Source organism: Coptis chinensis, chromosome 7 (assembly GCF_015680905.1).
Source record: "Coptis chinensis isolate HL-2020 chromosome 7, ASM1568090v1, whole genome shotgun sequence".
Taxonomy (NCBI): domain Eukaryota; kingdom Viridiplantae; phylum Streptophyta; class Magnoliopsida; order Ranunculales; family Ranunculaceae; genus Coptis; species Coptis chinensis.
Genome location: NC_141462.1, coordinates 75753915 through 75768681, shown reverse-complemented (window position 1 = coordinate 75768681; position 14767 = coordinate 75753915). Strand labels below are relative to the sequence as shown.

The 14767-nt window shown below is 36.1% G+C and overlaps 1 protein-coding gene across 15 annotated transcripts; it reads right to left on the bottom strand.

Moving 5' to 3' along the window:
* Window positions 1-607: 607 nt before the first annotated feature.
* On the bottom strand, window positions 608-8751 carry LOC147488925 (F-box/LRR-repeat protein At4g14103-like). 15 transcript variants are annotated; one of them, XM_086572285.1, is made up of 9 exons: window positions 8346-8751; window positions 8125-8268; window positions 7102-7381; window positions 5988-6085; window positions 4813-4863; window positions 4178-4250; window positions 1486-2448; window positions 1178-1333; window positions 608-1083 (listed from the first exon to the last, which is right to left on the bottom strand). In XM_086572285.1, exons 7-9 carry the CDS (start codon window positions 2422-2424, stop codon window positions 799-801), a joined length of 1380 nt encoding a protein of 459 aa, XP_086428411.1. In that variant the 5' UTR covers window positions 2425-2448; window positions 4178-4250; window positions 4813-4863; window positions 5988-6085; window positions 7102-7381; window positions 8125-8268; window positions 8346-8751; the 3' UTR covers window positions 608-798. The 15 variants fall into 15 exon arrangements, with proteins under 15 accessions (XP_086428411.1, XP_086428413.1, XP_086428402.1 ...); XM_086572287.1 differs by having other exon boundaries at window positions 7112-7381; window positions 8125-8672; XM_086572276.1 differs by having other exon boundaries at window positions 5988-7381; window positions 8346-8672.
* Window positions 8752-14767: the final 6016 nt, after the last annotated feature.

Sequence of the window (14767 nt, the reverse complement as noted above, 5' to 3'; positions counted from 1 at the left end):
TCTATTCCAACTTGAACTTGAAATAGAAGAAACCAAATACCAACACAAGAAATAGACTGACCATCCCAAAGTGGAACAACCAACCAATAACCAATACTTCAGAACGAGCATGGCAATTATAATCATCAATAACACATTTCTTAAGGCCAGGAACAGAGATGCTAACAGTTCTGATATTCCACATTTACAATTTTTTTAAAACAAACTCTTCAAGGCTTAGGCAACAAATATAAATTTACTGACTAGGTCACAGAATTTTTTTAAAAAATCAAGATGCAGGAACTTGAGGCTTGACCTGCGAATCAAATGATCAGAAACACCAGATGCCCCTGTAACCAATGCAACAACAGTAACTCTTACCAAGTATCAATGAACAATACATTAATCAAGCTCATATATGAGACTAAAAAGATACCTACACAACAACGTTTAGGTCCATAAGACTGTCCCTCTGAAGACATACAAATTTCTTAGGGTATGTGATTAACGGGAAAACACTCCTATGAAATATGCTCACTAAAAAAATGTTATTTAAAGCACACAGTAATTTAAAGAAACATCTTCTCGTCATTCAAGCACGCAAACCTGTAAGAAAAATACGGCAGGATGATCTAATTCTAATAATATAATAAGTCTTAATCAATCTCAATCCAGATCCAAATCGAAACTTCAGTAGAAAAAACATAGCATGGCTCTAAAGTATCCACCTTATTACACATCTGGAATCTTAAAAGACTGAATTAGAATAGAGAGAAAGGCATCTTTATTTTCAATAGGCTACATCGTGCCCCATGCCCTCTAGAAGAAGTCAATTAAGCAACATTTTGAGCCTTTACGAGCCGTAGATAGATAATTCCAAAGCATCACTTGCTTTTCTCTGGCTTCTGCAAATTTTTCTGATGAATATATAGTCATCCTCTCCAATGCCATAGCATTCTCCAGCAAACTTTTTACAAGAAATAACTCAATCTTGCTGGCACCAAATTCATCAAATGTAACTGATTTGAGGCATAATGGGAAGCTTGTAGGTACCGATTGCGGCATGTCCCTGTCTCCATAAATGTGGAATTTTGGAAATATATCCTATAAGAGAATCGAGAAAATGACACAAGTACTTTTTTAGTAATAATTTTGATTTTTCATGTAACGTCGGTCTACAAGGGCCTTATAAACATACCTTTTCAAAGAGAAGATGTTCTACACTTGGCGAGTTTTTCATCAAAGTCATTAAGAGTCTAGTATCTCCCAAAGCAACCTCTGTACTAAGTTCGAAATGTATCAAATTCTGAAATATTGGCAGAGTGGCATGGAAGTTCTCAAGACGGGAGAGAGTCTTCAGCAAACAATGGCAACATATCATTACAAGAACAGAAAATAAATCTCACAGGTAAAAATACCAAACACCATTCCTGTTGACATGATTTGATTTTTTCCAAAAAGTAATTGTATAACAAGGAAGACAAAGAAAAAGAGATGTACACGTACTGAGATGGTCACATTAGTGACAGCTAAAAACTTCACCTTAGAAAGCTGCCTAAAAAGCTTACTTGCATAGAGACCAAAATCTTCGGGCGTATATTCAGTATTAACCTCAACATAGGCATCAACAAGCGATGGTGTACTGCACAGAGATAGCTCATTTGACAGGCCACCCTTATACACAAAGTGTACGAGATTTTCTGCAAAAATCTTCATCTCACTATCTCGATAAGTATCCAATAGTATGAAGCTTTCGAGTGAGGGGAGAGAAATGATTATAGACTCAAAGTCTGGCATTTCACAATTATCCAGAATCAACTCCGAAAGCACTGGACAGTTTAACAAGAGTGGCTGCTTCGCCTTCTTCGGGAGGGTAGATGAGTACAAAACCGAATGAAGATGCAAAATCTTGAGATTTGGCAAAGAAAAAGGAGTCGCAATAACAATACCAAGATTTGATTGTAGTTCCAATATTGATAAAGAATCAGATCTGCAAACGAGCTCGGGCAAGAGTACAAATGACAAGCACTCTTTAACATTCACATCTAGATTGAGCTCTTGAACTTTATGCTGTACTGCAGCAGAGATCCACGCATCAATACGAGATTGATCCGGGTCTTTACATGTGATGCTTAACGTTTTTATATTTGATTCAGCATGGAGAGTCAGTACCCGATCAACAAAATCCACGAACTTCTTCTTCTCCACAGGATCTTCATCAGCTATGCCCTCATCAAATATCAAGTTGGGGTGTGAGGTCCACAAGTACTTCCATCTAGTAGATAAGATACTTGTAGCTACAACTTCTTTTGTAGGAATAAATGATAAGATATACTGCAGAAGAGTGCTAGGAAGAGTACTGAATCTGTCCTTTCCCTCACTCACACTCTGCTCTTCAGATACTTCCTTCAGTTCGGAAGCAGGTTTGTCAGTTTTGGCATCCATGTGACTGGTGTTTCCCTAAGGTATCTGTTTGCAGCCAAAATCTAGACTACATAAATCACAAGACTAGCTTAAAAAGTGTAGTTAAAAAATTGCACAAATGTCAACAGACACCAACGTAAAAATGAAGATAAATATAGGATTAACAGTTAAGAGTTGTACTCCTCACAACAGATTTCTTTATGCATAGTAGAAAATTGGTTTAACTTGCAAGTAGACATGATTTTAAGACTAGATTCCAAAACGACTTTTCTAATTAACTTGAATAATGGAAACGCTATAATCACTGCTTGATGCATGAGCATATCGAAGCTGAGGTCATGGGACAACAACTTAAAGACTTTCTCAGTTACTTTAAATTGAAATATCAGTAATTTCTATTTTTGGTTTTCCAAAATAAATAGAATAGGACTTGGGTGCCTACTTGGACTCCAATTAAAATTAGGAACATGTTTTCAATTTAAAGCCATGTTGGCCACCTTTGCCATTTGGTTTGTGGTGACTATTTAATTGTTATTGAGAGGTTGAACTTAAAGTTAGCGCTGTTTTCCCCTCTGTGGTGATTAGAACCCAGGAATTGGATAACGTTCTATTAACTCTCATTGGTGTTCATTATTGTTGTTTGCTTCCCTCAACGATTTTACATCACTGGTTACTTTTGGTAAGCAAACCAAGAGAGTGCGAGAGGAAGGGGGAGGGGGAGTAGGAGGAGATGCATTATGCCATGTTGTATAGACCTATGTGGAACACTAAACATGGCAATGTAATTTTCGGCCCTACAGAAAAAGGATCCTGGCAGTGTATCATTCTAATAGAAACTGTTCATTCTTTTAAGCTATCTAAATTAGGTATACTAAATGTAGATCACTATCATTACATACAATCATCAACATACATACTGCCAATAGTCCAATGAAATGGTCCGAATTAAAGTTTAATGAATTCTACGGAACAAGAAAACGTAACCAAGGTGCTTATGGTAGTTTCTATCTTGCAATTGAAAATTCCTTTCTTGGTCAGTAAAAGTTGAAAGAAAAGACTAATTAAAGGTATAAAAGTTGAATAAATGAACGAAAAATAAGAAAGAGGACAAAGTTCAGTCAAAAGACCAATCAAAAAATAAAAAGGCCAAGAAGCAGTACCATGTAAAGCAAAGGAAGATAGCAATCTTGGAAGATTTAGATCCCCAAATCCACCAAGTAGATTAGTTACGGGACAATCACAGTTATGATAAGGACCCACGAGGAAAGAGAGACAGGAATGAGAAGAAAATTTCCATCCTTGCAGATGGACAAGAAATGTCTATCTATCCTGTCTCGCAAAGGGGAATGGTATCTAACCAATCGGTGAGGCCAGAAAAATGTACAATTTTCCCATTAGAAAGAGGTCCAAAGAACCCCCAATATAAATCAAGAGCACCATCATCCCTCTTTATGATGTCATGAACTAAGCAATACCTACAGCTAGAGACAACACGAAACCTAAGGAAAACCAGATCTATGTGTTTCTCATCCACCTAATATCCTTCCAAAACTGGATTATAAACATGCATGGAAGCTAATATGAACTATTAAAGACAAACCATAATAAGTTCTACTTAAAAATACCACATACCAAAATTTCAACAGAAGCAGAATCTCCAAATTTATATGAGACTGCAGTAAGTAATAACTGTTGAAACCCACTGGTTCAACTTTACAAAAAAAAAAGAAACAGAGAAATTCAGAGTTTTGGTTCCTCGACAGTGAGTACTTACCTCTGTTGGATGTAAGGGCCAAGACACAGGAAGGTCTTCCTAATTCTTCCACACACTTCTTAATATCTCTAAACTGAGAGGGAGGAAGGAAGGTTCCTAGAAAGAAAACTTGTCAATAGGCTGGAAAAAAAATGCATGCTTCTATATAAAAACAGGATATTCTAACAGTGATGACGGTCAAGGACTTGGGAAATAACACCTTAAAATGTTTACTGCAGGGAATATTTAGCAGGAGGGGGTAGGGGAAGAATATTTTTTCCAGAATTTTCACATGTAAAAAATAACTATAACCAATACTTAAAAGGATAACTGCAATCACTTAAGATTCAACATACATACAAAACCTAGTCATCGATGCCATCATGAAACTGTGATCACATAAAATACTAATGATGAAATTCAACTTATGAATAAGGTTCTGCATATATCACAACATTAAATGGTTGCTGAGATTATAGACATGATCATTGACATAAATAGAAAGTAATCTAGGCCCCAAGTGATTTTCTTATAATTTCCTTAAGCACAATTTTTACCTTCATAAAAAGAATATACAGAAATAGAGACTCACATGTGCCGAGATGGTGAAATCAGCCACTTACTTTCTTAAAAGAAAATCTTTCTAACAAGCTTACCTGCACAGGGACTGATTCCTTTCGGTACGTCTTTAAGATTAGCCTCCAGACCTGCATCAACAAGTGATCATGTATTGTATATAGATAGCTCGTTCCAAATGAAACCCTGGTATAAGAAGGATATGATATGTTCCTTCATATATCTCAATCTAAATGTATATTATTAGTCTTAAAATACGACCATAATCATTAACTGCATAACTAGATATGAAAAGTAGTCGATAATAAAAATAAGGAGATTGGAGACTTTCCAAATGAAAAACTTTGGAGTAATAATTCTCCCAGTACTTTGACTGTAGTTTTCACACAGTAATATATAGGAGTTACTTCTTAAAAACGACTGTTTTTCAACGCAGGAATAAATGTGAGTTGCTTCTTAGAAACATTCAGATTGAGCTCTTGATTTTTTTTCCAATAGTGCAGCATATGTCCATGATGATACAGAACTTTCTATATCTATTTTCACCAGGAGAAAAACAGCACCATCAGCTTGTCCAGCGATATTTATCAATCATTCCCTCATCAAATTCAAGTTGCAAATTGAGTTCAACAGTTGTTTCCAACTAATTTAATTTGTAAAATATTAGTATCTAGATCATCTCTTGCGTGAAGGAAGGAAAAGAACTACAGAATAACAGTGTCAAGAAGGCTTTCCTCTCGCTCATACCTTGTTCATCAGATATGTTCCATAACATTTGTGTATGAGTCTCAAGTTAACACTTAAATGTATGTGTTTGCAACCAAATCGCAGAATACATAAATGAGAAGTTTAACATCAACAATGAAGTAAAACGATTTCATGAACTGCAAGGGGAGATCAATGTAACAACAAAGACAAAGATGGGCGTAACAACTTATATCTTTCTCTTCTCTATTCAGACTTATTCATGCATGACAAAAACGGACAAAACTCCCAAGACACAGTTTCAGGTCAGAAATATTTCTCGGTTTGAAACTAAATAATGGAATTTTTTTCCCTACTGACAGATATCAAATCTTTTTGATCCTTTCAATCGTCAGTTGGAACTAGATAGCCTAGTCACTAGAAAAAATAAATATGAGACTGAACTAGAAGGACATAAACAAGTGAATGGAACTCACTGGATAATCAAACATATAACAAAAAGAAACAAAGAAACAAAAAGGCTTACAATTTTGTGATAGCAAGAACTTACCTCTGATGACTGAAAAAGTCAGTCACAAGAGGTGATCCCGATTCCTGATTTCCTTCACACAATGCTTTTCAACTTAAGACTGAGACTTTGTGAAGAAACTATTTCAATCAGATAGAAAACATAAGTAACAAGGTTTTTGCCGTTATAAACCGTTTACCCCAGAATAGTTAAAAAAGAAAATCTTTACTAATGAATCAGATTTACACTATTACATAAACTAAATAAGCAATTAAATAGAAAATAATTAAAGCCCCACAGATATTCCTATGATTTCCTGTGGTGCTACTGGTTTTGGAAACAGAGAAGCAAATTCTACAAGTGATCTTTCCAAAGGAGAATGTTAAACAAGGAAAAAAAAATCCTTCTTCAAGTACCTGAGGTCATGAATTTTTTTTCCATTATTGCAATTGCCAAATACAGGTGCCCAATTTCGAGTCTCAAATAAAGAAAGGGGGATAAAAGAAATACAAGAACAGATTCTGGTCGTGTAATACGTGGAATTCCATATTCATGGATATTTTAAGATTTATACAAGAATATGCGTTTTCACCAGTTCATCTGAACTTTTTCTGTATTCAGAATATCTTAATATATTAAACAATGTTGATTTTACACAAATAACAAAAAAGTATTTAAAAAGAAAAACCTCCTATTACTTGGGAGCAGAACAGCATAAATACAAGCACTAAAAGTTTAATGCTGGCTGAAAAAGAAGTGTTGTGATCAGCTTCCCTTTAAACTTTCCAAGTGTAAAATAATTTCACATGTAATTGACTTCTATAAGAACACTTGCAAAGGCAAGAGGAGAGAAGGAAGCAAAACGAAATATGAGATGTGGCGGAGAAAGATTCTGCATCAACATATGAAAATTTGTACAATGTACGCCCAATGACAACGCTAAAATCATGAATAATTTTACCATGTCATAGACTATTCCTAACAGAATAGCCTAACTGCAAAAAGAAAACTTGTGAAAAGACACCTAACTAGCGGTACAATACCAGTCAAGGACATTTAACTGTGCATCAAATACTACTCTAATAAACAACATCACTGAACTGTAGTCTCACTTAAAAAGAAAAGACAAAAAAAGGATATGAAAATTCAATCATACTTGTTGAGACCTTAACGTTTGCAATCTTTTATTAACCTCAGTGTACTTCTTGGTCCCGACCAGTAATTGCTTAGAATAACTGAATTACATCCTCACCAAGGACTTTGCATTACTCAGCAAAAATTTCACCACTTCCAGCTCCAACATTGAAGTATATCCATTGAAGTTCCTTATATCAACTTTGAAGAATCAAGATCTCGATGTGGGATAAATAACACTGCACATGTACTACTCCACTATAACTTTCTTCAGTGAAGTACTTCTTTGAAGAATCAAGATCCTGCATATGATAAAAATAATTAGAAACTCAAATAACTGTAACTTTAAACCTATGGTAAATCATTTGTTAACACCACTATATATTGGCAGTTCATTTAACACGGGAATGAAATAATCGGTTCCTAGCTATGTTACATGGGCACGCCCTATTTTGAAAATAATCGGATTGTCGGATACGATCCATCCACGTGTCTGGCGGGCCTAAAGGGGGGGCTTTTTTCAACCTGGAGCCTACTCCACGGACACATATTGCATATGATAAACATCTAAGGCTTTTGATATTTTGCCATGTCAGACACTTGGTATCCGTGTACAATGTAAGTATGTAACTTAGGGTCTTAGGGTAATATTAAATGTGAGATAGCGTCCTGTCATAACTTCACCTTCTTTTAATTATATATCATTTGTCTAAAATCTCCTCAGTCCATGGAATGCATCTCTATTTTTTTCCCTTAGTATCGGTAAGCTAGCAAAACGAAACACATTATTACCAACATATGGGAAGGACAGCTTACAAGTTACAACTAATAAAAAAACAGTAATTAGAACCATACATTTCTGTCCAATATATATGTAAGTCTGTATTAACCAACACGCAACAATTAAGGGACATTATTGTCATTCTTCAACAGGAAAATTAGACGAAAATAGGAAATCAAAGTTCAATATGGCAGTAAATAATGAAATAAATTACAGTAATTTTGTAAGAAACGAAAGCAGAAATAAACAGTTTTGAGCTCTTACCTTCTCTCTCATTCTTTTTTGGTGCGCAAATGTTTCAACTTTTCAAAAAAGACGAGCGACTTTATAGCGACGAAAATGTCGGTAATTTCGTGCCGGTATGAAACGTAGTGAAAGTTTCAGAACCTACGAGATTGCGGCCCCAGCCTGTAGACCTCTAGACTAGTGTAGTAATTTTATTCTCTTATTATTGGTGGCCAAACCGGTGGATATGAACAAGGAACGATCAGCTTTAGAAGTTACAAATCCAAAAGACAGCAATATAATGCTTGATACAATTCCTCATGGTGCCTGTTTTAAACCATAAATTGGTTTGAGCAATCTACAAACATGTATAGGTTTGTGAGGATCAACAAAACCCTGAGGTTGTGACATGTATACTCTTTCTTTTAGATGGTCAGGCAAGAAAGCATTGGAAATATCTAATTGTTTGGCATCCCAGTTAAAATTCACTGCTAAGAACAGAATTAGTTTGATTGTTATAGGTTTTGCAACTGGACTAAAGGTTTAATTTGTTGATAATCTTGTCCACTTTTATAAAGAAATCCTTTTGCCACAAGTCTGGCTTTGTGTTTTTTCCAATGCGGCACTATCGATAGTTGGAAAATTGTTGTTGTTAATGGTGTTCACAACCATCCACTAGCGAAGACCCTTGAAGGACATGCATTTGCTACTCGACTAACCGTTCCACAATTTGAGTACTTGTCAGAGATGTATCAAAATTCATGCAGTTAAGTCTAAAGAAGTTTTGAAGTCCATCAGAAATAGGTATCCTGAAAACCTATCCAGCATATATCAAGTCTATAATGTGAGGCACAAGGTGAGGACGTTGGATATGAACAGTCGCACGCAAATGCAGAGATTGCGTGAGATGTTAGCAAAAAACTATTATTTTGAGGAGGTGAGAGAGGATACGAATACGGATGAGATAACGGGGTTGTTATGGGCCCATCTAAAGGGAGTTAAGTTGGCTCGGACTTTTCTAAAAGTTATCATCATAGACGCCACCTACAAAACCAATAGGTATCGGTAGCCTTTTGTACAGTTTGTATGGGGTGACTTCAACCTAGAAGTTTTTCACGGTCTGTCAAGTGTTGCTTCAATTCGGTTTGAAACAACAATAGACTATGAGAATGGTTTTGCATCAGTTTAACGGCTTGCTGGGTGACGAAAGGTCATCCGTAATCGTGTCTGATAGGGAGTTGGTCTTGATGCGCGCCGCTGATATTGTGTTCCCTGACGCACACAAGCATCTCTGTAGATGGCATATCGCTACGTGTGTCCTTCAGAAATGCCATAATTTTTTCCTACCACAAAACTTGTAGAGAAAGGCCAGTTTTCGTGGAACATTGTAGTGAAATCAAGGACTGAGGATATCTTCAACCGTAGATTTGCTGATTTGGAAAACATTATAGGGTTGAGTATTCCAATTTTGTCAGTTATCTACGAGAGACTTGGTGACCTTACAAGGATCGATTCGTATGTTGTTGGACAGACCAACACATTCACTTTGGGAGTACAACGACCAATTGAGTTGAAGGGTCTCATGCTCAGGTGAAACGTGTTCTAGGAAACATAAACAGACATGATTTTCTAGGTATGTTTTACTTGATTCACCCGATTTTAGAGATTCAGATGTCTGAGATTAGAGGTACTTTTGAGTCTTATTCTAACTCAACACCGCCACAAAATTTCATTATTTCGTGAACTCAGAAACCTAGTCTCTATAAAATGTTTGTACTTGCTTTTTGAAGAACTGAATACCCACGTCCAGAATGCTGCTAAAGACTCTAAGTTCATTTGTGTGTGTTATTTGCACGCCAGCCATGTGCTCACGAAATTATAGAACTTCAAAAGTAAGAGCGGTCCATATCTTTGAGTGATATCGATCCCTTTTAGAAAACTTTGTCTGCCTCTCCAAATGTGTATGTGGGTGTTGGTCCCGATTGTAGACCTTCAGTGGATATGTTCCAGAAAATGTATGAAATGACTTATGAAAAAACGCAGAGGGTTATGGTTAGGAAACTTATAGAGATTGTCGTACCATAAAGTACATGGCTAGAACCGCCTCAGGAGGAGGCAAAAACCAAAGGTCACCCTAAGAGTAGCTGTAAGAGAAAACTTCAAACTGGGGATGATAACTCTTCAAAGCGAGATTCATTTGTTTTGAATATTCCCAACGTGATCATGAAGAGTGGGTCTCGTCGCAACAATCAAAATGTACGCCAAATTCCAAGCCTTATCATAAAACACTCATACCATCGAAATCCACTACTCCAAACCCACCTGCAGAGAAGTCTTCTCTGAAACCACCTTTGCCACCAAAAACAACCACACCACGGAATAACTCTTCTCAAAAATCACCTTTACCACCTAAAACAACCATACCACAGAATAACTCTTCTCAAAAATCACCTTTACCACCTAAAATAACCACACCACGGAATAGCTCTTTCTAAAAAATCACCTCAAAAGTTAGACATTGGCACCCTAAGGGGGCCGAAACATTACGGTTTGGATATTTCAGAAGAACTGCACAAATATATTGTTAAAGTGGATGACCTTTTGGGTGATGGCAATTATGGGTATAGAGCAATGTGAATTGCAATGGAAAGAAGTCAGAAAAAGTGGTCGTGGATGAGAAATGAGTTGTTACAAGATCTTAATGACAACCTCCCCCTATACTATACATTGTACACTCACAGTGAGGTTAGGTATGTGAAATCTACAATTTCACATAAATGTGGTTGCCCACCCCCTGATAAGTGGATGAGCATGCCTTTTGCTGGATATTTATTTGCTTCAAGATTTAATGTCGTCCTCGTACATTTAGGAAGTATGTACTGCCATCTTATCTTGCCACTGAGAACCCAAACAAATCCTGAGAGAGCAAAGAAAGTGTTAGGTACCACTTACGTACAGGGATGTCATTTTGTTCATGTTGAACTTGTTGATGATTGTCCGGTTCCAAAACCGATGCGACGATGGCGTAGAGCTCGACACTTAATTGCAGATAGTTGGGATGTTGCATTACAAGCAAGACAAGCGCAATTTACAGCATTGAACATTCCCAGTTTAGTATTGGAAGACGAGCACACTAATTATGAGTCTGAAACTCCAATAGTACATGTTATCGAATAAGTCTATTTAATTAATGTTCGTGTGGTTGGAATTGTAATTTGGTTTTTGATACAATTTTCTTAAATTTGATGGTATTCTTTGGTGGAATTTGATGTATGGATGTATGCTTGCTTGATTTGGATGGTTTAGATTTGGTTGTTTTGGATTTGACAGGGATATAATTTTGTTTGGATATAAAAGTCCCAAAAAACCAAATGAATTTTGCCAAGTTTTTGTCCCAAAGGACATGGCCACATCAAGAAATATACTCCCAAACGATCTGATGGGATCGTTCCAGAGCCAAAATTCCAGCATAATCAATTTTTTGGTTTCAAACGATCTCACCACATCGGGGAAGTCAGTTCCAAACGACCTATCTATATCGTTCCAGAGCCAAAATTCCAGCAGGTTTGTTTCAAACGACATGTCATATCGATCAACCTTTGTTACAAACGACTTGGACATATCGATTATCCTATGTTCCAAACGACCCACCCACAACACTAGAATCATTCCCGTGTTCATCCATTTATGCCTAATATTGGGTTAATGGACTCAAAATTCATCACAGTTTACACTAATTGAACATTACAAATTGTGAAATTGATTAAAACTTTATAAATTCAATTAACAATACTTAATTGAACAATAATTGATTAAAACAGATGAATTATCAACCAAATTACATCGACTTAGTGTATATTTTAGTAAGTTTAGGATTTTGACATATGTATTCAACACAGTTTACGCTAATTGAACATTACAAATTATGAAATTGATTAAAACTTTATAAATTTAATTAACAATACTTAATTGAATAATAATCGATTAAAATGGAAGAATTATCGACCAAATTACATCGACTCAATGTATATCTTAGTAAGTTTAGGGTTTTGACATATATATTCAATACAGTTTACGCTAATTGAATGAGAATAATTGTAATCAAAGCAAATCTAATCTAATATTATTTTTTTAAATCTAAACTTGTTATTTTCTATTTTGTTTTGTTCAATTGCAAATCATAAACATCGTGCACTGGGTTTAGGGTATAGGGTTTAGAAATTTCGGACTAAATTACGTATCCAAGTCGATTTGGCAAAAATTCATTCCATTTTAATTAATTGTTCTAAATAATTATTTTCATTTCAAACATATTTCACTCATAATTTCATCATTAAAAACTACTTGCACCGGATTTAGGGTTTAGGGTTTATGAAGAAGTGTTTTCGTACGAAAAATTCGAATCCAAATCGAAATTTTGAACATATTTCATAGAATAACTATATTCAAATAAAAAATATTTAAATCATAATAATTTTGAATAATTCATTTGTTTGAAAGTATCAATCCATTTGTTTATAAGTATCAAAATTTCAAGTGTACCACTGGAACAATGTGATGGAGTCGTTTGGACTTACTGTCCCTCGAAGTGGTCACATCGTTTGGAACTAAAACTCGTCAATGTGGTGAGATCGTTTATGCTTGAAGTGTCTCGATGTGATGAGATCGTTTGGGACTAAAAATTTGATGTTGCTGGAATTTTGGCTCTGGAACGATATAGCCAGGTCGTTTGGAAGTGAAGTCCCCGATGTGGTGAGATCGTTCGAGACCAAAAATTTGATGCTGCTGGAATTTTGGCTCTGGAACGATCCCATTAGATCATTTGGGAGTGGATTTCTCGATGTGGCCACATCGTTTGGGACAAAAACTTGGCAAAATTCATTTGGTTTTTTGGGACTTTCATATCCAAACAAAATCATATCCATGTCAAATCCAAAACAACCAATAAAGATTAAGACAAATACGAAGACATCCGTTTAACTTAAAAATACATCAAGATCCACAATTACATATATCAAATCTCATAATACATTAGACACTAAATACATTAAATCCAAAACAACAAATTTCCTATCTAAGATGTATCAGCGCGATATCGTCCACCAAAGAACTTGCACTGGGTCAAATTGTATGCATTCATGAACTCGTATCGTGCTTCCTCTGGAATCGCAGTCCCACCCAATTGAAGTACCCCTTTTAAGCAAGCGAATAGTTTCATCGATGATGGGGTGCTGCCAAAATTAAAATGCAAAGCTACATTATATACATTTCCAAAAGACAAAAAAAAAAAAAAAAGAAAAACTAAAGTTCGAATATTAACTCACCAGATTATAATATGGACGACTCTGTAGGGAGAAGTGAATAGGAAGATCACGGTTAATCATTCAAATATTTTGCTTTTCGTACCAATACATGTACCTATTCTCACACTCCCATGGATAAGTAGGGGTAGGTCCTCGATTTTGGGGTTGTATCATGTGATTTTGCCATTTACCCCAGTAGGCATGCGCAATACTATATTTCACGTCGTAGCCGCATCCAGAAATGGTTCTTGTCAAGGTCTTTGGTCTTGGGGGATCTGAGGGTACAAACTGAACATGTCCCAACGGACGCATAACTCTAGAAACATTGTAATGCTCCACAACATCAAGAAAACATATAAATCCCTCAAAAAAAGCTATTTCATCCATTGGGCGTGTGGCTTGGACATTATCATAGGGATACCATTCAACCTGTCAAATAATATATGATTGAGTAAATCAATCATTAACCACGTACTCTAATAATCAATTAATAAATATAATTATTTACAAACCCAAATACTTACATTGAAATAAGTCAAATCATTAAGTATTGCTCGAGTATAGTTCAATGCTTCTGTTGTGTTAGCATAGCTCAACTGAGTAACTGAGTGCCTATGAGTGCGCGACATGCTCAAGTTATAATTCAAGTTTGGGAATGGCCTGAACCTCGGGAAGTACTCATAGATCCATGCCTAGATTAATATAGACACCCAGTTAACATTCTAATAGATAGATAAAATTAACATTGAAAAGAAAAATGAAAATACTCATACCTATAGGAGAGTTAAATAGCCTGAAACACTCTTCACCTTGGCACTTGTCGCAGTCCCAATATCCCTGTACAAGTATGCTAGTAAGGCTGCACCCCAGGCGTAGTCTCGATCTCGTTAAATTTTAAAAGCAGCCTCGAATAACAAACAGGAACTACAGTTCCAGATATGTCGGTGAATGCGATACATCCAAAGAAAAATAAGAGATAAGCTCTCACAGCAAACTGCAACTCTTTCTGGGTTGACACCTTCTTCACAACAACCCCATTTCCATCATGTAAATATTCATCCGTCACCTTCCCAGCAAACTGCTTCAACAAGAAATCCATCTTAACTCTGGAAGCGAACTTATTGGCTTTCATCTCCGCATCTATCTTGTCCATGGGTATGCCAAGACCTTTGTGGAGGAGTTTCTTTGTCTGTTCCAGACTCAAATCAGTGTCCTCAATCACTGCTTTGCCTCTAATCGGAACTCCAGGGGTTGGGAAACATCGTCCAACGTGATCGTCATCTCACCCCGCGGCATATGAAAGGTATTGGTCTCTGGATGCCACCTGTCTACAAACGTAGAGACCAACACAGGATCCTGATATCTATATACTATACACC

Bases quoted from the DNA above. Each gene is read 5' to 3' on its own strand.
- LOC147488925 (XM_086572285.1), bottom strand. From the start codon at position 2,424: ATGGATGCCAAAACTGACAAACCTGCTTCCGAACTGAAGGAAGTATCT. The intron at 1,334-1,485 runs GTACGTGTACAT...TGTTTGCTGAAG, and splicing joins TCACTAATGTGACCATCTCA to ACTCTCTCCCGTCTTGAGAA. The intron at 1,084-1,177 runs GTATGTTTATAA...ATTCTCTTATAG, and splicing joins AACATCTTCTCTTTGAAAAG to GATATATTTCCAAAATTCCA.